The following is a 26,916-nucleotide window of genomic DNA, read 5'->3' on the forward strand; positions in this document are numbered from 1 at the left end:
GCATGCTTACTAATTCCTTTAGTAATTATTTTTCACAAATTTCACTTAGCTCCGAAAGGAGGTGCTAGCTGTTCTTAGAAAACATAAGTACCATTTAAAATTTTTTTCAAATTTATCAAGCAAACAAAATACCACTAGAATACCAAAGGTGGGAAAGAGTAGTGATGAAATGATTTTGTGCGGTTTGCGTATGCTAAAGTTTGAGAATATTCGAGCAGCTGGAAAGTCTCTTGTTGCTGATCTGGACACTGGCTCAGCAACCATGTTGCCCCGGTAACATTGGTAGCAGCCCTGCTAATACATGGTGTCTACTATCAGCCAAGTATTTTATATGCAAAAGATTGTTATGGATCCTACAGAAGAGCTGCTCAAAAACAAACAAAATAGCTTCTCAAGTTATGCAAGTATACAACATTAGTAAAAAAAAATGGTAGTTGTATTTAAAGAGAAAAGCTAAGCATCTATTCTAGTAAGGAAAGGAAACTTATAGAAGATGACAAATGACATCAAATAAGTATGAAATCAAATTTGCATCTACATTTAAATCTGCTTTTCTTTCAAGAAAAAAATGTCTTGAGCAGTGGATCTCACCAAGGTAACTATCATCGTAGGAAGCTGGAGCTACTTCGGTCTGCTTTTCTCCAGCCAGTTTCCTCAGAATATCCTTGAATGAGTAATTTGCGATAATGTCTGCAATGCTGGCGGTGATCACTTGACCTGTTTTTAGACAAACGAATAAGTTAACTGAATGAATGCAAGAGGCAGGCCCTCAGCAGACCCAGAACCACACACGATCCTTGAAAGCTACCATGGGATTACTTGCATTCTTGATGATAAATTTTCCTGCCTGCCACTAGAACTGAAAGGTAGAGTTGATTATAGCTGCACAGAAGACCAAAGATGAACATTTCAGGTTGCTTCCAGCACACCTACTCCCTTTGCCTTCAATTTATATAATTAAATTTCTTATTCTAGAATATTCATTCTAGAAGCAAACTTTGAAATCATCTAGCCAATATAGTTTCTTAGAAAAGGGGAAGATGAGGCTCAGAGCCCTTGAATGCATTCTCTAAGGTCACATGATTTTGCTAGAAGGATATCTGACATGACAACTAAGGTCTCCTTTGGCATTTTAATAAAACTTTGTAGTCTTGCAAAGTATAGATGTACAGTAAATCTAAATAAATAATTTAGATTTAGATTGAGTATAAGTACTACTCATTAGATTGTAAACATATCAGTTAAGTTAAAGGAAGAAATTATATGATCAATGAGTCATTTACTTTTTATGCTAAAATATATTGAGAATAAAATCTATTGAGCATAAAATTATGACAGTAGGAAGGAGCTAGGTTCAGTGAGATCCAGAATTTTAGCAATAAAGGAATCCATGGCCACCAACATTGATAGGATAAGAAGTTTTGCTAATTTCTCCCAAATAAAGTCACACTTGAAAGTCTTGAAATATGATTGTACTGGAGTACATGATTGTCTAAAAGATAGTAATTTTTCTCTATAGTTGCTTTGCATTCCACATCTTTTATGGACATCTAGGGCAGAAGTGTAATCATGAGCTCCTTGGAAGGAAACTGGAGGAATGCTTTCAAAAGACTAATATTTAACATCAATTTTGAAGCCAAATTAGTCTTGAGAAACTCACACATAAAATTCCCACAATCTTTCTGTTTGAAGTCACCCCCCCAAAAAAAAAGTGGGGGGGAGAAAGAATAAAACCGTCAAAAAACCCCAAAAATCACGTCATAAATATTTCCAAGTCACTGGGACAGAAATGACTGTTCTGATATTAGACAATGGTGTTTACATATGAATTTTTGAACAATATCTATAGAATTTGCCAATTTTCTTTTAATTAAAGCTCTATAAACCTTCTTTCCCTCCCACATGCATACTGCCTTTGCTTTTTTTCCTTCAGCTGTGTCTATAAACATAATCTTAAACCTGTATAAAATTTTAAATTCTATGTCTCAGACAAATGCTTCTATATGTCCTTGCCAGAGCTAATTTACAGCAAATCATTTGTATCAAACATTTCCCCAATTTAAACAAAGAAATGTATTATGCAAAATTAACCAAGTGAATTAGAAGACAATCTTTAAAAATAAACGTAAATTTTATTTTATGTCCATCTCTTGCAAAACATGTTTTTCAGTTTGCAAAAGAATCTTTAAAGACCAAGATGTCAATTATTTGATATTCATGATTAATGTGTATGAATTAAGCTTAAGAGTAATTTTATATAAATTTTTATCATAAATTCATCTTCCTGGACCTTTCCCATTGGCTTTTAAATATTATCCAGTCTCTTCCATTTAAAACAATCATTCCTCAGCTATTCATCTGTCTCACATTCTACTCTAATTATCCTGAACTTTACGGCCAAAATTTCATCTAAATTCTCTGTATTCTCTTGTTAGATATCTCATTCTTATCCATGGCTTCAGTTATCACCAATATGCAAGTGACATAAGTTTATCTTTCACCCCAAGATATCTTCCTAGAACTTAAACCTTGATACCTAAATACTTAAGTGAAAAACTCTCGGACAGTCCAACATTTCTATACTCAACATAACCAAAAGCAAACTGAACACCTTCTCTTTCCAACTCATTCTAAACCTGTTTTTTCCATTGTTCTCTAACTCAGTGAGTGGTACCCAACTGATTTTAGTTGCAGAAGTCAGTAGCATATTCTTAACATGATTTCTTTCTTTCTTTCTTTCTTTCTTTCTTTCTTTCTTTCTTTCTTTCTTTCTTTCTTTCTTTCTTTCTTTCTTTCTTTCTTTTTGGTAGCATTTGAACTCAGGGGCATTCAACCACAGAACCACATCTCCAGCCCTTTTAAATTTTTTTTTTTTAATTTTGAGACACTGTCTCATTAAGTTGCTAAGGGCCTCACTAAGTTGCTGAGGCAGGCCTTAAACTTGCCATCCTCCTGCCTTAGCTTCCTGATTTCAGGTGCGTACTACCATGTCTGGCAAATTTTTTCTCCTTTTCAATCTGCATATCTCTATTCTTAAGGAGCAAACATGTTTACATGAAATCTATAGCTAGTTGACTTTAAAAACTTTTAGTTAGCTTATAACTTTATAACAACCTTATGACTTAGTTTGCTAATATTTCACTTCGGCCAACTTCCAATCAGCTTTCAGATCATAGCCATGGTGATGGTCTTAAAACGTGAATTTGATAATAGTATGCCATGAACTTCCCCAGAACCTTCCCATTGTTCTGAGGACAAATATCACCTTCCTACTCCAGCTAAACCCATCCATTTATACTCTTTAAATCCACCAGTAGTGTTTTGTTTGTAGGACAGTAACAATGCTGTTTACCTTGGCCTGCAAGCCCTTTGCGTGATGGGTAGGGCCACTCCATATACAGCTCTTACCCCCTCCTTTTAAAAATCCTAATTATCAACCTAGTGAGGGCCTAAGAAGTTTAGTGAGATCTTGTCTCAAACAAAAAAAAATTAAAAGGGGTGGGGATATGGCACAGTGGTTAGGCACCCCTGGGTTCAATACCCAGTAGCAAAAAAGAAAAAAAAAGAATTAGAGGAAGTCATCCCATTTGGGTACATGCTGTCTTGCACCTGAGTTGGTGGCCCTTAAGTAGATTACAACTTGTATTCCAGCTCCCTGTCAGCCAAGGATCAGAATACAAAGCTCACCTATTTGCAGCCATCCTGGGAAAGCCTCCTGCTTTTTATGGCCCCAGCATGACATAACTTTCCTTCCTTGTGTGTATCATGATCAGAGTTTCTTAGGTATTCATGTTACTATTCAATTGATGCCTGTATCTTTCCCCAGTTATTAACTTCTGTGAAGGTAAAAACCATATCTGTTTTCACCCATTATTATATTCCTAGCATCTAACACAAAACCTTAGCACAGCGTCAGTAAATTCTGGGGGAAGAAATGAATTGTTAAGTTGCAAGAATTTTTTAAAATAGCATTTCTATATTAAGAGTACAAATTGAAACGATGCTTTATTCAAGAAACTATGACTAAGGATAAAATATTAATGTAATAAAAAGTCAACATTTGACTCCTTATGAGTAACAACAAATGTGCTTTTCTCCTCTGCTAACAGAACATACCTTGCCAGTAAAAACTTCCAGGTCCTCCGACAACGAGGTCTCCATTCTACAAAACAGAAGCAGCAACAGGAACAACAATTGGAAAAGGAACACTGAGAAACTTTCAGAGCGATAAATCATTGCTAATAAGCACTACTCTAACCATTTGTTCTCATTAAAAAACGATTTTTCAAAGAGGTCCTTGTATCAGAGGCCTGCAGGTCATTTTCTTTCCTCTTTTAATTTCCTTTCAATTATTTAGTATGTGATTAAAGAGTGGTAATATGACTCAGGTAAGTTGAACTTTCTCCCCTGAGAATATATAAATTCAGTTTTTTTGGCACTGCCTCTGGTAAACAAAACATCTGCATTTTTAATGCACGATTTAGCAGGCATGGTCTTTGAAAAAGCCTTGATAATAAAAGGAAAATTCTGTCCTGATTTTTTTTTCAAGGCCACAGTAATGCCTGCTTTATTTTCTCATATATCTGCAAGCCTACCCCCTTCTCAGGAAAGAAAGCAAACCCTCCGGACTAGAAAATGTAAATATATTTTCAACTGCATACATTCCCACTTTTGATACCTTAAATCTGTATATCCCAGTGGGAGAAAAATTAATAGAAAACAAAAAAGCCATGACAGAAAATATAATGAACAGCAGTCAAACAACATATGTTGATGAAAAATTTCTACTGTATCTCTATTTCAAAACCCTAGGATGTCTGTTCTCAAGTACAGTACTAGACATCTGTGTTTTTAATTTTGTAAAAGGATATGTGAATTTTCTTGTATAACCAAATCAATCAGTCCTAGCTAAGAGATTAAATAATTTATAGATTCTTCTGATCAATTTAGAAATATATTTTTTCCCTGAGTTTTTGAGATTTTCATTTAAAAACAATTGCTACAGGGGATAGGAAAGAAGATGATTGCTTTTCCTGGTATTCCTATACATATGTCATTGTATGTGATTTCATCAATAAATTGTTATGTGCATAGATTCCTTAATAGAAATAAAGAGTAAATGGAAAAATAATCTTAAGAAGTTGCCAGACATGGATACATAGGTACCTAAGGGTTCATTGGTTGTTGCTATTGTTGAGGGGCATGGGAGGGAAAGAGGGTTAAACAGCAACAAACCACATGAAATATTAGAGACTGCAAGACCAAAGCAATTCACCTTATAAAAATCCAGACTAAATCCTGCTTGGCAGTAACCTTGGCCTTCAGGATCGGCATTGCCTGGAAGGATCAAGATATATAAGTGTTATAACGTCATCATTTCTAAGATATATTTTAATGACCGATTCCATATATTTTGTTGTTTTCCCTGTAGATTTCTAAACCTGAAATAATTAATATGTTCTGTATTTTAAAAATTCATTCCAAGTAATTTGTTAAATGTGTTCCACGTATTTTCTGATTCTAAACATCATTGTGATTCTATAGTAAGAGCAATAGGAATAATATCTTTTTGGATCTACTGCTCACATAGAGTATTGACTATTCTACGTTTAGGGAATACAGCAAAAGAAACAGAGTTAAATTGGGTTTTACAAATCATGTTCATTGGAAGAAATAAAATCTCCACCTTTAGACTATCTTTCTAATTGCCCTTGTGACACTAACCTCTCATCTTTGCCTGCTCCTTCTCATACATTTGACATTCCTAACAGGAATGCCTGGAGAAAGATCACCTGTGTTCTTGCTTTCTACTGGGGGAACACCAAAAAGGATTTCCATTTCTGTGCTTTTCATTAGGAACTGACCTTAAAATTATTCTATTGTTAGATAAATTGGCAAATTCCATTTCTGATTGCAATCACTCTCACAGGGACATTCCAATGCTGATGTTCACGAGAAAGAGAACACTCTAGGAATGGTTATTTTGTATTCAGTGTTATTCACTAACAGAATGTCCAAAAATATCTCATTGTATACTTGTGCAAATTATATACCAACAGAAGGATTCCAATAGTTTTATTATCAAAGTCTTTATGGCATTAAGATTAGAAATGTACTGCTCATAACTTGTACTTTAAGCACTTCTAAAATGCTTGAATTATAGCTAACATGTAGTTAAGTAGGGGAAATCTTAATAGTTAACATAGCTAGATATGGACCAGGTGTGGTAGCACACACCTGTAATCCCAGCAGCTTGGGAGGCTGAGGCAGGAGGATCAAAAGTTTAAAGCCAGCCTCAGGAAAAGCAAGGTGTCAAGCAACTCAGTGAGACCCTGTCTCTAAATAAAATACAAAATAGGGCTGGGGATGTGGCTCAGTGGTCAAGTGCTCCTGAGTTCAATCCCCCACTACCAAAAAAGAATATGTGGTGTGTGTGTGTGTGTGTGTGTGTGTGTGTGTGTGTGTGTGTGTAGTGCTAGATATGAACATGCTATTAATTACTTATTTTTTTATCAAGAATATTCCTAATGGGAGTTCATAATCCACTTGAATCAAATGTATGAAATATGATATGTCAAGAGCTTTGTAATGTTTTGAACAACTAATAATAATAATAATAATAATAAAAGAATATTCCAGAATGAAAACCAAAATGAGAGGGCAGGAAAGGAAACAAATACACATCATCACAGGAAACACCCACAGGTTGGATGTGTGCCTGTTCCAGACACTTTCTGAAATGGATATTGTCCTTCCAGCTTTTCCTAGAATGTCTTCCATTTTTTCCCTGCCTTTGGTCAGTACTTAGCTAATTTTAGTATCGTCATCATCAGTTTCTCCAGATGCTCTCCTTCTTTTTTTAATTTAATTTTTTTTTTACATTTCAAAGTTTTCTACCATATACAACATATTGTGACATAATTTTCCTTCTTTTTTTAAAAAATATTTTTTAGTTATAGGTGGACACAATACCTTTATTTATTTATCTTTATGTGGTGCTGAGGATTGAACCCAGTGCCTCACCCGTGCTAGGTGAGTGACCACTGAGCCACAACCCCAACCCGTCTTTCCTCCTTTTATAATCATATTTTGTGGCTTATGGCTATGATTTTTATTAAGTTCCATAAAAGTTCATCTATATAACCTCTGGGTACTAGTTTTCTAGAAAGTCATGGGTGTAAATATTCATACACATCTAGAAATATATGTGCATGCATGATACACTGCTATGTGAATCTATATGTGTTAATCTCAATATGTTTAAGAAATGTATTCTTAAATGCACAAACCTTTTACTTTTTCATTAGAATTATACATAATAGTGGGATTCATTAGGACATATTCACACATGCACATAATATGATCCATTTCATTCCCTAGTACCTCTTTTCCCTACCTCACTCCCTTACTTGATCCTCTTCCTCTACTGGTTTCCCTTTTGCTTCTTTTTAAAATTGGAAGGCACAAATCTTTTTTTTTTTTTTAAAGTCAACTATTCTTTTTAATATTGTCAAGTATTCAACAGGAAAGGAACATGATCATTCTTGGAAGCTATTTTGCTTTAGAACAAGAAACTGAAAAAGATGAAGAGAAAACACTATTTAAAAAAAAATCATTGAGAAAATAACCAACTTCACATGTTTATTTTGAGTGGCAACTGGAGTAGCTTGTGAAGTTCTTTCGTCCACAAAGCCATTTCTCTTTTCTTGTTGAATCATGATTTATTGGAAGAGCTGAAGGCATCCTTCTTCCTGGAATTTCAGAATGTCTCTGAACTTTATAATTACGTTCCAGTGAACTCAGGAATGTGAGGACGGATGCTGTTCATTTGCTACTAGATTTGGCATCCAGAGTAAAATGGGAGAGTGTGTGTCAACGCTCCTCACCTGGATCATGAATAACTGTAAGAGCTGAAGATGTGACATCCATATGAATGAACAGGTGAGTTCCCACATTGCTCACAGTTGCAGAGTGAGTTTGTGGTGCGGAATGAACAGAAGCGATTCTTTAAATTCTCTTTTGAAAATAATATTGCTGATGTCCCTGTTCTGTGATATTGACCATATGCTCATGAACAAGCTGGCTTTGTGTTAATGAACTGTGAATTTCTTAACCATGACAGGAAGTCTTCTCTTTGGATGATTTAAAGAGGAAGGAGTACAAGTAGGAATAGGGAGCCCCTGAGGATGTGAAGACTGTGGGTTGTATTAGAGTCCAAAAAATTCTTGGCCATTTACCTAGCAATTCTGCAACTCAGCCTCAGCTCCGTTTTTGCCTTTATTCCACTACTCTTCTATTTAGGAAAATAAAGAATAAATAAATCGGCACCATAAAGAAGCTCAAGATGAGAGTGTCTGTAATTTATATTTAAATCATGCTTCAACCTCACACTGAAATGTGTGTCCCACAAGACTAGATTCTATGGGCTGTGTGAGCTCTCACATCACATGGGCAGTCAGGCAAAGGGGCAGAACAAGAAGTAGGACAGGTTTTACAAATGATCACCCTTGATGTCAGTTGGAGGAATAAGACGTGTCATCAAGGCAAAAAGCGTGTAAAGATGGGCTCAGCTTTTAATTACCACAAAAATGTGTAATTTGGGGACGCAACTATAGCCATCATGAAAAAAGTGCTATGGATAGGTATAAGCAATGATAAAACAAGTTCAGCATTGAATCTTTTGGGCTTAACAACACTGACCTCTTACCAAACCCAAGAACCAAGCACCTGAATGGAAAGTGAGCCACGCTAGCCTCTTCTTGACTATGGCCTGTTCCTGGGAAATTTCTCCCCTCACCATCCCAACTACCACTTACTAAAAGAATTTCTCCCTATCGTCCTGTCTAAGGAGCCCCCTTCTACCTGTCCCCCCCAGGCCTGGGTCATGCCTCTCTCTCTTGCTTTGCTGTTTCAAGGCATTTTTCTCTACCTGATATGATATTTGAATTTATTTGTTGATATATTTGTTGTTTGTTCTCTATCTCTCCCACTGAAGTGTCAGTTCCTTGGACAAAGGGATTTGTTTTCTCTTATTCTTTGGTGTATCCCGTAACTGTAGAATGGGTAGTGCTAATGTGTTCAATAAATGTGTTGAATGAATAAATAATGAAATCTGGTTATCCACAAAGAACCCTCAATATAGCTGTTTAAAGCGAAGTCCTTATTATTCCACAGATTATTTATTTAGCTGACATTTAGAAAATCACTTTCCTCATCAAAACCCATCAGAGTTAAAAATAAATTCCACTTTCAGGTGTGAAACTCAGTGGCCTCTCTCTTAATCCAATTGTATTTTATTTAGAAACAGGGTCTCACTGAGACCTCGATTTTGCTGAGGCTGGCATTGAACTTGTGATCCTCCTGCCTCAGCCTTCCAAGCTGCTGGGAGTACAGTGGATGTACACAGTGGCTGTACCACTGTGCCTGGTTTTATTGTTTATTTTGAAACAGCGGCTCACTAAGTTCCCAATAATCTTGAATTTTAAAAATATTTATGCAAAATGAGGAAAATTCACTTGTAATTTTCGGAGTTAAACTAACTCTGGATTGAGATTTTTTTAAAAAACCATGTACTGAAATCAGTCTCTAGAAAGTTCTTTCCAATGACATTTTTCCCCATCCAATGTCATTTGCTGAATTAATAAGAATAAGAGTAAAAACCCATTGTTCGCTTATCTATAAAAACCAGTAATCTACTTGGCACTTAGAAAAATGGAGGCATTCCCAAAAAACTCTGAGCAGATGATCAGTCAATCCATCCACCCATCATGCCATCTCAGAGTCCTTGGGTATTCTACAAAATAAAGGGATTATACAGCAACGTCCCCCAAATGGCACTCACAGGCTTCCTTTAAAACATGCTTTATTGGAAGATTTCTAGAACTGTCAGAGGAGATTTGGATTCTAAGTGTACAGCATCTTCACTGGGGGGAAAAATGGTGGTAGTGGTGGTAGTGGGGAATTGAATACCTTAAGGAGAAAAGTGTCTGTCAATCAAAGCAACAACCCCTGAGCACACAGGCCAGACAGAACGCTGATGCTGAGCTGGGCCCAGCACCATGAACTGACCAACACCATGCCTGCCATAAACAAGCAGAATGGGCAGCCACCCTCTTTAGAATACTGTGTGAAATTTAAGCAGCAACTGACACTTTCAGACCTAAAACAGGGAAGAAATCAATTCTACTGCAGAATATCTAATAACTGAATTTCCAAAAACACAGAAAAGGGTCAGCAGAATTCTGAACGTTGGCCTTCCAATCAAAGCTTTCGATAATTTACACCTTCCTCCCTTTCCCCTGTCATGTTACAATGTATCATTGGTGGGTTTTTTTAAATATTAATTTTTTTAGGTGTAGATGGACACAATACAATTCCTTTATTTTTATGCTGAGGATCGAACCCGGGTTCATGCCCCTGCTAGGCGAGCTCTCTACCGCTGAGCCACAATCCCAGCCCTCACTGGTGTTTTGAATTTACCTGCATCATAGAAAAGGAACAGATAGGAATCCATCATAGAAAAGCCATTGAGCTAGATTTCAGTCTTAATGGATAAAAATAACTTACTGTTCCGACAAGGGGAGTACTCAGCATAGGCACTGAAATTCTGAATTGCCACGTAGCAAGTGCCAACCGGGTCTTTTTCTGGTGTTGGTTTAAGAGTCCTCCAGTGATATAAAGGAGCACAGGCCTTAAAAAACATCAAAGACAGTAAAAATATTTCTGATGCAGTTTTCTATTTATTTTTCCCCACATTTTTATTGGTGCATAATAGTTGTACATATTGATGGGATTTGTTTTCACACATTTGCACATACACACAATATAACAATAAAATTTGGCCAATATCTTTTCCCAGTACTTCCCCCTTCTCTCCTCAAGGTAGTTTTCTTATATAATAGTTTGACTCTAATTTTCAATTAGTGTACCTAAAGCTAGGACATATTATTTTAAATTGTCAGTTGAATTAATTGGCCTTCATCATCCTAGTGAGTCCTTGGTTGATTTAAACTCGCCAAGCTGCTTTTTAAGATTAATATACATTAAACAAACATTAATATACATTAAACAAACATTAAACATATACAAAGGAATGAGCCCCCCCTCCAAAGAATTTTAAATTTAAAAAAAGTAACATGGCAAAAGAAAATTACTTCCTAAAAGCAAATAAACCTTGTATTTTCTTTTCATTTCTTTTTTGTTAATTGAACCTACAAGAAAGCTAATGATCATTTAAACAGTGAATGAATCACTGTGATGTCTTAAAATGAGAAATGCTCCCTTTCTTTGTTTAGTTGTTACTTTAAAAAAAAGATGACTTCCAAATCAAAGGATGCACACAAGTTTATAAACCTCTGTTTGGTGGATTTCCATAGTTGCTTCTTATGAATGTTTAAATAATGACTTCCATCTAGACATACTACCTCCTTATCACAGTATTTTGGGCTTTATTTTCACTTATTGTTTTTTTATGCACAGTAAAACTGAAGGCAAGAGATAGCATCTTATGCCTGTTTCAGCAATTTTATGAGAAGTAATCAAAAAGTCATTTAAAAAGCACATGTTGGGGCTGGGGCTATAGCTCAGTGGCAGAGCATTTGCCTTGCATGTGGGTTCCATCCTCAGCACCACATCAAAAAAAAAAATACACAAATAAATTGAAGTCATGCTGTCCATCAACAATTAAAAAAAAAGGACATGTTAATGACCTATAAGCATTTCCAAAGCATAACATTAGATGTGAAGTAATTCAACAATCTGACTCTGCTTGTTATGGAGAAATTTATTCTGATAAACTCTAAAGACCACAGACAATGTTTTTGAAGGAGGCAAGTTATCCAACCCATTCCATAAATGCACTCTCAATTCTAACAAGGCAAAACCCCAAAAGGTTAGAAAAGAAGCGTTCATGCTTATTTCCAGCTAATCTATAGAGTGGTAAATTTGATAAGGGTGCATGTTATACACTTGATCTCACACTGGAGCCTCTTTTGGAATTTATTAAACTGCCAACAGCACTTAACAGAGCTTTTTATGTAGATGTTTCTTAATAATTGCATGTTAAATTAAATTAAATGCATGCCCACTAAATAGAAATTGAAACATAATTTTATAATATTAAAATAGTATGTATTAGTTATTATATCTTTGTTTTATGATAACAAATTTGTCATATTAATATTAGAAACTTATCTGATGCTTTACTCACTTCTTCTTCTTTTAAGAATGCTCCTCTGGAGAAAATAAGACATATTTATTAGAGTCTTCCTTATGGTGCTGCTTCTAGGAGTAAATTATGGTGAAAAGAAGGACTTGCCTTTGAATTAGCTCACACAATATTAAGAATTTTATCAACAAAAATAAATTTAAACATCAATAAGAAAAATGTGATTTTTTTTAGATGACATGCTCTGATTTCTTCTTCGGAATTTAGATTCTAACAAGGGCATGATATTTAAAAGGATAGAAATGAAATCCTCTTTAAGTTAAATAATATTAATGTTGCTAAGAATGAGAGAGGCAGTAAATGTGTACAAAACATAGGCAGCTTTTTAAAAAAAAATATTTATTTTTTAGGTGTAGATGGACACAACACAATGCCTTTATTTTTATGTGGTGCTGAGGATCGAACCCGGGTCCCGCCCGTGCTAGGCTAGAGCTCTACCTCTGAGCCACAGTCCCAGCCCAACATAGGTAGCTTTTTTGACTTCTTTTTTGCTAGCTTGAATTGATTGTTCAAGCCTCATTCCTAAGGACACAAAATTGCAGAATCCTAGAAGGTGGAGCTACTAGGCTATCTTCTAATGAGAAGTGAAGACGTACTGATTTTAAAGTCATCTTCTGCTTTTAAATGTATCCTTTATAATCTAGTCCAATACATACTTTTAGCAGAGACAACCCATATTTTCAAGTCAATCACCTTTCTACAACTTTTGCTGTGTGGTTTTGCTTTCCTATATAGTATAAAGTCTTGCTAGTGCCCCCAAAGTCTCCAAGGCATCTCGGCTCCCTTGTCTTAGCGCCCTCTCAGTTACTTGGTTAATAAATTCAATGCAAGGTATGAATGTTGAACACAGGGGGAGTCAGGACAGTGAAAAGAGTCACCTGTAGGCCTGATAGTATCCAGTGTTTGCCTGATGTCCATTCTAAAAGGTTACTATAGATAATATAGATATAGATATTATCTCTCTATATGTCTGCTTGATTTCACTTATATGATATGTTTAGGTTTTGACTCAAGTCTGATGTATATCCATGATACCTGGGTATTGAAGATGATCCTTTTGGGGGCGGGTATTGAAGATTGAACTCAGGGGCACTCGACCCCTGAACCACATCCCCAGCACTATTTTGTATTTTATTTAGAGACAGGGTCTCACTGAGTTGCTTAGCTCTTGGCTTTTGCTGAGACTGGCTTTTTAAACTCATGATCCTCCGGTCTCAGTTTCCCAAGCCCTTGGGATTACAGGCATGTGCCAACTCACCCAGCAAAATGATCCTTCTGTAGGCAGATTTTGTATAATTAATTATTGTGCATTACTAATTGTTAATTTTAATATTGTATCACATAGAGTAGAATTTAATTCTTTATTCTGCTAAGTTTTGGCACTCAAAAAAACAAAGATTAACTGAAAATACACTTTACACTATTCTTTTCATCACATAATTTAAAAAATGCAACCATATCAAAAATAAAACTTTCTTATCATGAACATATTATATTATTGTATTTCCAATTGGAGGTTTCTAGAAATATTGTGCAACAATTATGTGCTACAGATAAAATTTCAGACTCCAAAAAATAAAGTACCCAAAAGATATTTTGAATCACAAACAGTTATTAGGATGGACTTAGTTTGTCATTAGTAATTCTCATAAGCCATATATAACTAAAGAATAAAGAAGATCTTATTAATTCTGGAAGAAAACTATATAAATGTAAAAACTATATAAAGTGCATTGTAAATGCTGTATTTCTAACTAAAGAAGACAACCTATATTTTGCACATCCTCTATTTATGTAAAGATCTTTTGGAGGAGGTTAGCCACAGAATAAATAAAACTTTTAGATATTTATTCTCACTAAACTGTAATTTAGGTATTTATTCTTTAGATGTTTATTCTTAATAAACTATAATTCAAATAGCTTTAAACAAATTCTAAAATCCAAAATTATTTCTTTATTGTTGAAGAGAAATTAAAGCCAACAAATTAAAAAAAATCCCTAACCCCCCAAAATTCAGATTAATTCAATGGTTACTTATTTCTCAACAACTTAGACATGTATTATTGTTTATCAAAAATAAGAATAGGAGTTATAATCACAACAGTTTAAAACTAAAAGATCTATTTGAGAGTTTTCAGTACAAAAGCAGTAATGAAATCACAAAATCAGGTAGTTAGTAGTTTCTAACATTTTTATATTAAAGAAAGCTTGACTTTTATTCAAAAAAGAATCAGTGGTAACTGCAGTAGAGGAGTGCTCGTTTTTCTGTTCAGATTTTAGACAGATCTTTAAATCTTAATCAATAAAATACCCTCCTGAATAATTAGCTCTTATTTTTTTCATATTTCTTAGTCACCTTTAAAATATGTGAAAGTATCTAACTGCTCTTTTGAGAAACAATTTTCATTTCCCATAGCTTTGAACATTAAACTACATTGTTTAATTTTAAGCACTAAAAAGTATTAGAAGCCAATACTTTATCTTTGAGAGTGTAATAAGTTCCTGGGTAATGGGGTTTTTCTAAATATGAGCATTACAACATTTCTGTGCACCTACTATTCCAAAGCAACACCACAATCACACAATTTGTACTCACCACAACTTTCCCTTTGTGAGCTTTCACTGTTGCTCCAAACCACTGATTCGATTTAAACTCTATAGGTTCTTTGGTTCCATTAACTCTGATCTTTCTGTTGTCTGACAAGGAGGATATCAATTATTAGTAATTTGTAAAATTTGTCATCCAGTTAAAATACACAGTAATAAATTTGTGCATTCAAATGTCAGAAGAACTAATACTAATCCTTTTTAAACTTTTCAAAAAAAATGGAAGAGGAGAATATTTCCAAGGAGCAGCATTACCCTGATACCAAAATCAGACAAGGACACTACAAGAAAAGAAAATTATAGGCCAATATCCATGGTGCACACAGATACAAAAATACTAGTAATTCAGATTAAACAGCACATTAAAAAGACTATTCACCATGATCAAGTGAGATTTATTCCTGGGATGCAAGGGATAAAGTTTCAATATATGCAAAACAATAAACATGCTACATCATGTCAATAGAATAAAAGAAAAAATATATTATCATCTCAATAGGTGCAGAAAAAAGCATTTGACAATATTTATCCTTTCATTGTAGCAACTCAACTTTCAACATATTAGGTATTAAAGGACCATACCTCAACACAATAAAGGCCATTTATCCACAAGCCCATAGTTAATATCATACTCAATTATGAAAGTTGAAGGAACAGGATAAGGATGCTCACTATTGCCATTTCTATTCAACATAGAATTAGAAGTCCTGACCAGAGCAATTGGGCAAAGAGAGAGAGAGAGAGAGAGAGAGAGAGAGAGAGAGAGAGAGAGAGAGAGAGAGAGAGAGAGAATGTAAATCAGAAAACAAGAAATTACCCCATCTGATTCAAATGTATGATATGTCAAAATCATTGTATTGTCATGTGTAACTAATTAAAACAAATAAAAAATTTTAAAAAGAAAAGAAGAAATTATATTGTCTCTGATCTCTCTTTTCAGATAACATGGTCTTATATACACAAAACCCCACAGTGTGCCAAAAAATGTTAGAAATAATAACCAAATTCAGTAAAATTTGCAGAATGCAAAATTAATACAAAATCAGTAGCATTTCTAAACTATAAAAAAATAAGGTCAAGAAAATCAAACCCATCAAATAGCATTAAAAATACTTTGGAATAAACTTAATGATGAGCTGAAAGATCTATACATTGAATGCCATGAAACACTGATGAAAGAAACTGAGCAAGACAAAAACAAATGGAAACGTATACTTGGTTCATGGATTGAAAAGAATAAATATTGTTAAAATGGCCATGAAAAAGAAAATATGGTATATATACATAATGGGATATTATTCAGCATTAAAAGAGAATAAAATCATGGCATTTGCAGGTAAATGGATGGAGTTGGACAATATAATGCTAAGTGAAGTTAACCAATACCAAAAACCAAAGGCTGAATGTTTTCTCTGACATGAGGAGGATGATTTATAATGAGGATGGGGGTGGGGGAAGCATGGAGGAATAGACAAACTTTAGATAGGGCAAAGGGGAGGGAGTGGGAGGAAGGGGGTATAAGGGTAGGAAAGAAGGTTGAATGAGATGGACATCATTACCCTAAGTACATATGGACATGAATGGTGTGACTCTACTTTGTGTACAACCATAGACATGAAAAATTGTGCTCTATATATGTACTATGAATTGAATTGCATTCTTCTGTTGTACATAAAAAAATAGGAATAAAATTTAAAAAATAGCCATGATATTCAAAGCAATCTATAGATTTAATACAATCCTTATTAAAATTTCAATGAGGAAAGCAGTATGGAGATTCCTAAGAAAACTTGCAATGGAACCACTATTTGACCTAGCTATCTCACTCCTCAGTCCATACCCAAAGGACTTAAAATCAGCATAGTACAGTGATGCAGCCACATCAATGTTCAAAGCAGTATGGAGATTCCTAAGAAAACTTGCAATGGAACCACTATTTGACCTAGCTATCTCACTCCTCAGTCCATACCCAAAGGACTTAAAATCAGCATAGTACAGTGATGCAGCCACATCAATGTTCAAAGCAGCTCAATTTAAAATAGCTAAACTGTGAAAACAACCTAGATGTCCTTCAACAGATGAATGGATAAAAATAACTGTGGTATATATACACAATGGAATATTATCAGCATTAAAAGAGAATAAAATTATGGCATTTGCACGTAAATGGGTGGAGTTGGAGAATATCATGCTAAGTGAAGTAAGCCAATCCCCCAAACCCAAAGGCCAAAAGTTCTCTCAGATAAGTGGATGATGATTCCTAATGTGGGGGGATGACTGAGGGTGGGGGCAGAAACTTTGGGCCAAGGGGAGGGAGAGGAGGAGAGGAATCATGGGGGCAGGAAAGAGTGGAATGAGATAAATGTCATTACCCTGGGTAAATGTATGACTGCACATATGGTGTGACTCTACATCGTGTACAACCAGAGAAACGAGAAATTGTGCTCCATTTGTGTGCAATGAATTGAAATGCATTCTGCTTTCATGTTTAACATTTAGAACAAACAAAAGAAAAAGGAAAAGCAATTGTAAAATTCCTATTGGACTTACAAAAGACACCAAAAAGCCAAAGCAATCCTAAATGAAGAGATCAAAGCTGGAGGCATCACACTACATGACTTTAAAATACAGTATTTTTGCAAAGCTACAGTAATCAAAATAACATAGTACTTACATAAAAACAGGTACAGGGACCAATGGAATAGAATAGAGAGCCCATAAATAAATCCAAAAACTTAAAAATCAACCAATCTTCAACAAAGGTGCCGAAAACACACAATAGGTAATGGATAGCCTCTTCAATAAGTGCTCTCGGGACAACTGGATATCTACATGCAGAAGAACCTTTATCTTACTCTATATACAAAAATCAACTCAAAATGGATTAAATGCTGAATTGGAAGATTTCATACTGTAAACCTAGTCGAAGAAAACATGGGAGGAAAGTTTTTTGTTGTCGGTCTTAGCAAATATTTTTTGGACATCACCCCCCCAAAACAGAGACCACAAAAGCAAAAATAGGCAAATGGGATTGCATCAAATTATAATGCTTCTATACAGCAAAGAAAACAAACAAGAGTAAAGAGACAACCTATGGAATGGAAGAAAATACTCACCGACCATACTTGTGATAAAGGTTAATACCTAAGATATATAAGGAATTCAAGGAGCTCAATAGCAAGAAACACGTAATCCAGTTATAATCTGAGCAAAGGACCTGGATAGATATTTCTCAAAAGCAAAGGGTGAACAAGAATAGGAACAAATGCTCAACATCACTCTGATCTACAGGGAAATGCGAATTAGAACTATAATGAGGTATCCCCTCACCTTAGTAAGAATGGCTATTACTAAAAAGACTAAAGACAACAAATGCTGGCAAGGACGTGGAGAAAAGGAAATGATGGCACATTGGCGATGGGAATGCAAACTAGTACCCACCCTCCCCCTATGGATAGGAGTGAGGAGTTAAAATACTTCACACCAAGTTAAAAAATAGAACTCCCACATGCTCAAGCAATCCCACATCTGAGTATATATCCAAAGGAAATAAAATTAGTATGTTGAAGAGATCTCTACGCTCCATGCTCATCGCAACATATTCACAACAGCCAAGATATGTAATCATCTTAAGTGTTTACCAATGGAGTAATGGATAAGGAAAATGTGACATATATACACTTGGGATGCTAATTAACCTTAAGAAATGGAATTCTGTTATTTGTGGCAACATGGATGAACTGTAGGCACATTATACTACATAACATAAGCCAGGCACAAACAGACAAATGGTGCATGATCTTGCTTATGTGTGGAATGTAAAAATGCTGAAATTACAAAAGCAGAGAGTAGAATGATGTTGGTCAATGCATGAAAAGTTTGTTAGGAGATATAAGTTTTAGAGATCTATTGTATTGTGTGTGACAACAGTTGTTATAATGTGTACTTGAAAACTGCCAAGAGAATAGTAAATTTTTCACCTCAACAACAACAAAAAAGTAACTGGGTTAGATGGTGGATAGATTAATTAGCTGGATTTAATTGTTCCACAGTATATACATATATCAAAATACCTTGTTGTACACTGTAAATATATACAATTTTATTTGTTGATTTAAAAAATACTTAAAACTGATTTTCATACACAAGGGTGGTTTCTCTTTAAGTCCAAGGTAGAGGATGACTTTCATTACATAAATACAGAATGAAAATTTGTACATGACATTTCACAACTTAAAAAAAATACTTCTCACAGTTTACATTTTAGAGCTAACCATACCTGATGTGGACGCTGGTAGTCTTGAATCTACTCTTCTATTATTGATTTGTTTCAGATAGAAGACCAAATGATTATAACTGCCCTAAAGAATTCCAAACCACAAGATTCTCTCTGGTCTGAAAAGCACACAATTTCTCAGCATGGGACAGCAGGAGCCGGCATCAAGGATGTCAAGGTCTTGTTTCTTAACTGAGTAATGTATCCACACAGCCACCAAAGATGACACTCTATTTTACACACACTTCACAGGGATCCTCATGAGAGGAATCAGCTGGGGAGAAACTCCTCCCAATTATAACCCACTTCAAGTCTTAAACAAAGGCAAATATCTTTATTCACTGTTGTTTCCCCAATCAACTGACTCCCCACACAGTTCCAACTGCATTGTTCTAACAGGAGTGTTATCAAAAATAGTTGATGAGTTTCTAAAGACATTGGTACATTGGGTGTGGTGGGGCACACCTGTAATCCCAGCCACTTGGGAGGCTGAGGCAAGAGGACTGCAAGTTCAAGACCAGCCTCAGCAATTTAGTGAGGCCCTAAGCAACTAAGCAAGACCCTGTCTTTAAATAAAATACAAAAAAAAGGGCTGGGGATGTGGCTCAGTGGTTAAGTGGCTCTTGAGTTCAATCCCTGGTACAAAACAAAACAAAACAAAACAAAACAAAACAACAACAACAACAACAACAAAGACATTGGTTCTAAGTCCTCTTATTTACATATCTCCTTTCGTATGTATTTTATTTTTCTTTCTTGATTCTATCATAAATACATTACAAAATGAACTTTGACTCTCCGTTACATAAGGCCAAAATAAATGTCATTAAACCTTCAACTGTGTATAGAATGCTTATAGACTTTTTAAATGAATTATATATATATATATATATATATATATATATATTCAGTCTTACCCTATACTCAATATTTTGATATCTTTGAAGAAAATAATGAATTTCCTTCTTAAAATTTGTATGCTTTTGATATGGACATTAAAACAAACAAACAAACAAACAAAACAAGCTCTGGATATCCTCACCCAAAAGTGCACACAACTGGCAAAGAAGAAGGGCATCTTATACCTTATAGCCTAAAATGAAAAACATAAACATTTCTATTTGTGTCCAGGCAGCATGGACAGTTGTAGAACTCAGAACCGAAGGATCTTGCCACCACTAACTGGGTAGCCATTGGCCATTCACTTAATCTTTTGGAGTTTTAATTTCATCTGCAAATTGAGGCTAATACCTTCCCCCACTAGTCCCTTAGAGATGCCATAAGTTACTAAGACCAAAGGAGATAAATGAACTTGGAAATTCTTTATATACACTGGGAAGTCACATATTCCAGAAATCTCATAAAAATACAAGTCCATAACCAATATCTTTTAAACAGAAACCTGGAAAGTCAACTTAGGTCTAAGAATTGAAAAGGCTCACAGACGCACAAGTATAGTAAATTATTACTAGTGATTTGTGGCACTCAGGAATGAAATTAATAACATCTCATCAAATTGTCAATGCAGCTTTGATGAAGCACAGGGAGAAAATACACCTATGGCTTTGAAATTTCTAAACTACTAAACCATCATGGAAAGAAGGCTGGTACCTCAAAAACCCAATCATAGTTAAAAGAGGTCCCAAAACAACTTTTAAAAAAGCAGGCTTCTGCAAGGAGGGAATTATAGGGAAAAAAGATACAAGTTCTGAAGTAGGCCTGGCTTTGCTAGATTCAAGGATGCTATTCTACCAGGGTGATCCTGAGGCATCTTTTCTACCACTTAGGTTTAACTGTGTAATGACTTCATCGAAAGCATGAACTGTGGGCTATTTTTCAACAATTTTTTATGGATGAAGAATACAAATGGATGGACTTCATTAATTCCATACCCTGTCCAAGGAGCAGAATAGAAAAAAATGCACTATCCCAGGTCCCAATTTATTAAAATGAGTTTTGATCTAGATATATCATGCTTTTATTGATTCTCAAAGTCAGTAAATCACTTTTTAAAAGTTCTATTCTAAGCCAGACATAGTAGCGCTTGCATATGATCCCAGTGACTTAGGCGCCTAAGGCAGGAGGATTACGAGTTCAAGTCCAGCCTCAGCAACTTACTGAGACCCGCGTCTCAAAAAAAAAAAAAAAAAATTAAAAGGACTGGGGGTGTGGCTCAGTGGGTAAGTGCTAAAAGTAAATTAAAAATAAATAAAAGTTCTATTATTTTCTGAATTTTCTGGTTTTAAATCTAACATTGTAAATTTTTTCAAATAATTAAAACAGATTTGGCTTAATGGTGAAGGTAGACTTTTCTTCGTCCTTTTTTTTGTAACCTTTCTTTCCTGAACAAGAATTTTTAATATTAAATAACTGATACATTAGCTCACTGGTGCTCAATAAATTTTTGAAGCCTGGGGGATGTTTTTGATTTAATTTGATCTAACCTTAACAAAAAACAGCCCCTAGGTAATGTGTGTCAATATGCAGCGCTCTTTCTACCCTTCTAAGCTTTCCTCTGCGTATCGAAGACCAAAAATCTAGAAAACACATTTCCATGAGTTTCTTATGAATGGGATTCAGGCTGAATGAGCAACTCATGAGAGGTTTGGGGAAAGGGAAAAAGAGAAGCTGTTATTTTCTGGTGGCAGCTGGAGGCAGGCTCATGGGCACAGGTGACAGATGCAATGCTCTGCCAGTGGCTCTCTGGTCTTCCGACCTTCATCTTTGATGGGCTTCAGGCAGATCACACTCAGTGATTCCTGAACTTCCAGATTCTCTGATCTGTAGGCAACAACTTTTTGACCTTCATACCCCAGACTTTCCCAAGGCCATCTAAGTAAGCCTCTCAGTCTCTGTGTGAAATCCCTCCCTAGTTGAGACACTCAAATCAGGTTCTGTTTTCCTAAGCAAACCCAAACCCTGACCCACTAATATTGTGGGACAAAGCATGAAGGGCTGGGCCACATGTCCTCTATAGAAAAAAAGAAAGCTTAAAGTTATCCCAGGACATTGTCACCTCCACAGAATTCGTGAATGGACCAGTGGCTCTGAGGGATGGTTGGAACCACTGGTCACCTAAGCGAGTCTCTCCTTGATATATCATAAATGATAGAGAAAGCAAAGTCTAAAGCTAGAAAAAAGCTTTTACAGTTACTGCATAAAATTTAAGTTTTTCTTAGTGGCATAAGACTATTTATGAAGTTAATAAACAGTGAAAATCCTATGAGTCTTTTTTCAAGAGAAGATCAATATATTTAATATGTAAAAAGCTCAAAAATCAATACAGAAAGACTAAAATTCTATAGAGAAAGAGTTCTAAGGGCCTGGATAGGCCTTGCAGGTGAAAATAAATTAGATAGCTTGTGTAAATTCATGGAAAAATCTTGTGTCTCAAATTAAAACAACAATGATTTAACACTTGTCATCTACTGGTCTGGCAAAAGATTAATAATATTTGTTCTTAAGAGAGTAACTTGATGCAATGTTTTGGAATGTCCATAAACAATATGTATCAAATTTTTAAATGTAATTTTTTTCTTTTGATTGAGAAATTCTTTGAAATGTTTGTTCAATGAAAATATAACACTAATGCTCAAAGATATAATACAAACATACTACAGTTCTATGTGCAATATGAAAAACTGGAACTTATAGGCACATATATAAGGGACTCAAAAATAAATTCATTTTGTCTATAAAATGGATTATTATCCTACTGTTAAAACATGTACAAATAGAGTTATATGCATTGGTACAGAATAATGTGTATAAAATATTTTTTTTCTTTTTCAAGCATGAAAAGTACAAGGACTTAATATGGCAACCACGTGTTCCCACTGTATAGAACTGATGATTGTGAAGTTTTTCAAATGAGCAGTCCCATCTAATGCCTATGCCACCTTTTCCCCACTTCCTTCCTTGTCCAGAGGTTGCCACCATCATGAATTCTGGCCATCTAAAAAATAATGTCTATGGATAATACAGATCAGGGCTCTGCAAAAATTTTTTTCCATCAAGATCCACATAATAAGTGTTTCACGTTATTCTATCTCTCTGGTCTTTGTCACAACTACTCAATTCTGTCCTTATAGCAACAGCAACCCGTAGGCAATATATAAAAGGATGACTGTGATGGTGTTCCAATAGAATTTTATCTATGGGCACATATAATTTCATGTGTCATGAAATATTATTCTTTAAAATATTATTATTATTATTGAAAATCGTTTTCATCCATTTAAAAATGTAAGAACTATTCTTAGTTTATAGGTAGATCAGACTTAGTTGTGGTTTGCCAACAATTGATAGAGTATTCTTTTGTGTATTCCATTTTTGGGGAATGGGGAGTACCAAGAATTGAACTCAGGGGCACTCAGCCACTGAGCCATATCCCCAGCTCTATCTTGTATTTTTATTTAGAGGGTCTCACTAAGCTGCCTAATGTCTCACTGTTAGTGAGGCTGGCTTTGAACTCGATGTCCTCCTGTCTTAGCCTCCCAAGTCAGGCATGCACCACAGCACCTGGCTGTGGATTTCTTTTAACTGAAAATAAGGCATTACCTTATCTTTATGTAGCAGCCTATATTTGCATTTTACATTCATTTTTATGTCTGTGAGAAGTGAGATGTCCATGAATAGCTAGCTAGATACAAAGACAAATACATAGTGACATAAATGGGTAGGTGGATGAACAGATGGAAAGACAGATGGACATCTCCAGTTCATTCTTTATAATTCCCATATAGTATTGAATCATATTGAATAATCACCTAATTTTTATTTATCCATTTCATTTACCTATAAAACTTTAGGTTTAAGGCAGGCATGGTGGTGTATGCCCGTAATCTCAGCAGCTGGAGGAGCTGAGACAGGAGGATCACAAGTTAAAAGCCCACCTGAGCAATTTAGCAAGGTCCTAAGCAACTTAGCAAGACCCTTTCTCAAAAAAATAAAAAGGGCCAATGATGTGGCTTGGTGATTAAGCACCCCTGGTTTCAATCCCCAGTACCAAAAAACAAAATAACAACAAAAACAAAATTAGGTTCATTTTCAGTTTTACAACGACTATAAACATGAGCTCTAGGTATCTTTATATCCATTGTCATCTGCATATGTACAAGGGTTTCTCTCTGGCAATAGACCAGAAATGACGTTACTGGATCAAAGAAAATGATCACATCCATTTCATCACTTCAAAGCAACCACAATTTCCGGGCCCACCAGTGGCTCATGAGAGAGGGGGTATCAGCTCTTGATGTTCCAGATCATTTAAATTATTCCCAACCTGAGTGGCTGTGAAGTATATCTCACTATGTTTTCATTTTCATTTCCCTGATTGTTAGTAAGACTGATCCTCTTTTCATCTTTATGTACCATTCACATTTTTCTTCTGTGAATTGCCTGTTTATATCCTTGGCTCATCTTATTTGGTTAATGGCCTTGATTACCACAAATTCATCACCCATTGGGGGTCTGGAGTCTTCTTTCCACATATCAGTTGCAAGTACTTTCTCCCAATTTTTCTTCTGTTGTTTTAATTATATGGAGATTGTTGTCCATCTGAAATTTATTTTTGCATATAATGTGGCAGGAATATCTTGCATATTTCAATTTAAAGAGTCAGTTGTCCCAACATCATTTATCAAACAATTTCTCTCTGCTGGATGATTTATGATGCCACCTTTGCAACAGTAAGTCCTGGCGTGGCCTATGGGGCCCACACAACCTGGCCAGCTTGCTTCTCTGGCCTCACCTCCTCCTACATTTTCAGGTTCATGAAGCTGCTGTCATACTGACTATCTGTCCATTGATCACACCCAGCTATTTCAGTCTCGCCATTGCAGTTACTCTTCATGCTGCCTGGACTGTTCCTCCTGTGAGTCCCACAGGGATGCTATCTCATTACCCAGGTTGCAGCTCAAATGCCACTTCTGCAGACACACATCCCTTCATGCACCTGGTCAGACTGCCCTGTCATTCACTCCTCCTGTTACTCTTTCTAGTTTTCTTCGTAGCACTTGCCACCATCTCAGATGGCCTTGTTAGTTTGCATTTTGTTGACTACGCCCTTGAGAATACACATAAATTTTGTGAACAGAGACTCCTCTGCTTCTCCAGTGAATTTCCCATTTTTTAAACAGTGGAGGGCACATAATAGACCCTCAATAAGTATTTGTTGAATGAATGACCAATGGCCCATCTGTGCCTTCAGAAGTTCGTCTATGATACATTCATTGTTCAGTATGGTTCCACTTTCTTTGAAAGGGCAAATATTGTGTGTGTGTGTGTGTGTGTGTGTGTGTGTGTGTGTAAGAGTGCTTAGAGTGGGTATTATTACATTTATGATCTAAAAAAAATAAGAAAAGAAAACCTGAAGATACAATGAAAAACTCTGCAGGCTAACTTGGGAAATTTAGATAGGTATTAGGAATAAAATTGATCTGGTTCATCCTACGTTTCTAGACTTTGATGCAATCATCCTTAAATGGCAGCGTTGGACTGTCTTGGTACAATTCCCAATGGGTGGCAAGCCTACTGGGTTTTGTTTCCTTCATTCTCGGGAGTATGCCTTTGAGAGCAGGAGTCAGGGAGTGTAGAATGTGGTGCGCACATGAGCTACAACAGGTTTTTCCAATCTTCTCCTTTAGCAAAACGGGGAGAATTACAAGAAGTGAAGATAGATCACTATGGACGAGGGAAGGGAGAAGCTGAAATGGACACAGGTGTGACCAAACATTTTGGCAGACGATGTAATTTTTGAAAACTATAAAGCTCTCGACCTTGTACTGGAAAAACAGTAAGTTTCCCTATAACTTTCAGTCATCACTTCCAAATCCATCCCCTTAGGGACTTTCTTAAAGCTGTTGCAGGAGCTGTTCAGACAGTTTTAATCAGGAAAAGGGGGAAAGAGATCTTTAAACATTTGTTTATAATCTTTACCACCTTCAAATGTGCACTGTAAAAGTTTCATTGAAATTGTGAGAATGAAGAGCACTCATAGTTAAAATTCAAGATAAAATAGCAGTGGTCAGACAAATCCCCAAAATGAACAGTGAATTGATTTTTTTTCTCCCAGAAGACTAGACATCAAAATGTATAATTCCTAATACTGAGAAATCGCTATAGAAAGAGCACCTTTGTAGCCTTCACACTCTTGGTCATCTTAATATGAATTTTCAAGTATTTAAGGAAATATCGCACTAATTCATTTTCCATGTGATGTTCAAGAAATGTGTTATTCTGATTAAGTGGGCATTATATATAACAGAGAGTAGTGATCTATATCATATATGTGTAATATTTAGATAGGTACATAGTGCATTGTATGCACACAGTTGTTTTTTTTTTTTTTTGTCTTCCTAATGGATCATGTCTAAATGTCCTGTGCCTTGCACCTGTGGACCCTGACCTCAGCTGATTTCTAGGTATGGGGTATCCTTCTCAATCAGTTGCTACCCCTCTGTTCCCTCTGAGTCATACTCTAAGGCTGCCTTTTCAGCTCTTTATCTTGTCAAATACATTTCCCTCTTGTTTGCCAATTTGCCCAAATCACTTTTTTTTTTTGTCACCAGAGATTGAACCCAGGGGTGTTTAAACACTGAGCAACATCCCAAGTCTTTTTTATTCTTTATTTTGAGACAGAGTTTTGCTAAGTTGCTTAGGGCCTCTCTAGTTGCTGAGGCTTGCCTTGAACTTGTGATAGTCCTGCCTCAGTCTCCCAAACTGCTGGGATTATAGGTGTACACCACTGCACTGGGCCCAAATTGATTCTTTAAAAAGCTGTTTTAAAATATAGGGCCCAAAACTC

At 35.6% G+C, this 26,916-nt stretch overlaps 1 protein-coding gene across 1 annotated transcript in view; it reads right to left on the reverse strand.

Moving 5' to 3' along the window:
* Itga8 (integrin subunit alpha 8) overlaps positions 1-26,916 on the reverse strand; it is a 169,632-nt gene that overhangs the window by 125,760 nt on the left and 16,956 nt on the right. The window contains exons 3-7 of the mRNA XM_026408128.2: positions 14,823-14,923; positions 10,567-10,690; positions 5,276-5,337; positions 4,117-4,162; positions 592-717 (exon numbers count right to left, since the gene is read on the reverse strand). Coding sequence (XP_026263913.2) covers positions 592-717; positions 4,117-4,162; positions 5,276-5,337; positions 10,567-10,690; positions 14,823-14,923 — 459 coding nt within the window. The remainder of the gene's footprint in view (positions 1-591; positions 718-4,116; positions 4,163-5,275; positions 5,338-10,566; positions 10,691-14,822; positions 14,924-26,916) is intronic.

The sequence above is a fragment of the Urocitellus parryii genome, chromosome 9, assembly GCF_045843805.1.
Source record: "Urocitellus parryii isolate mUroPar1 chromosome 9, mUroPar1.hap1, whole genome shotgun sequence".
Lineage (NCBI taxonomy): Eukaryota > Metazoa > Chordata > Mammalia > Rodentia > Sciuridae > Urocitellus > Urocitellus parryii.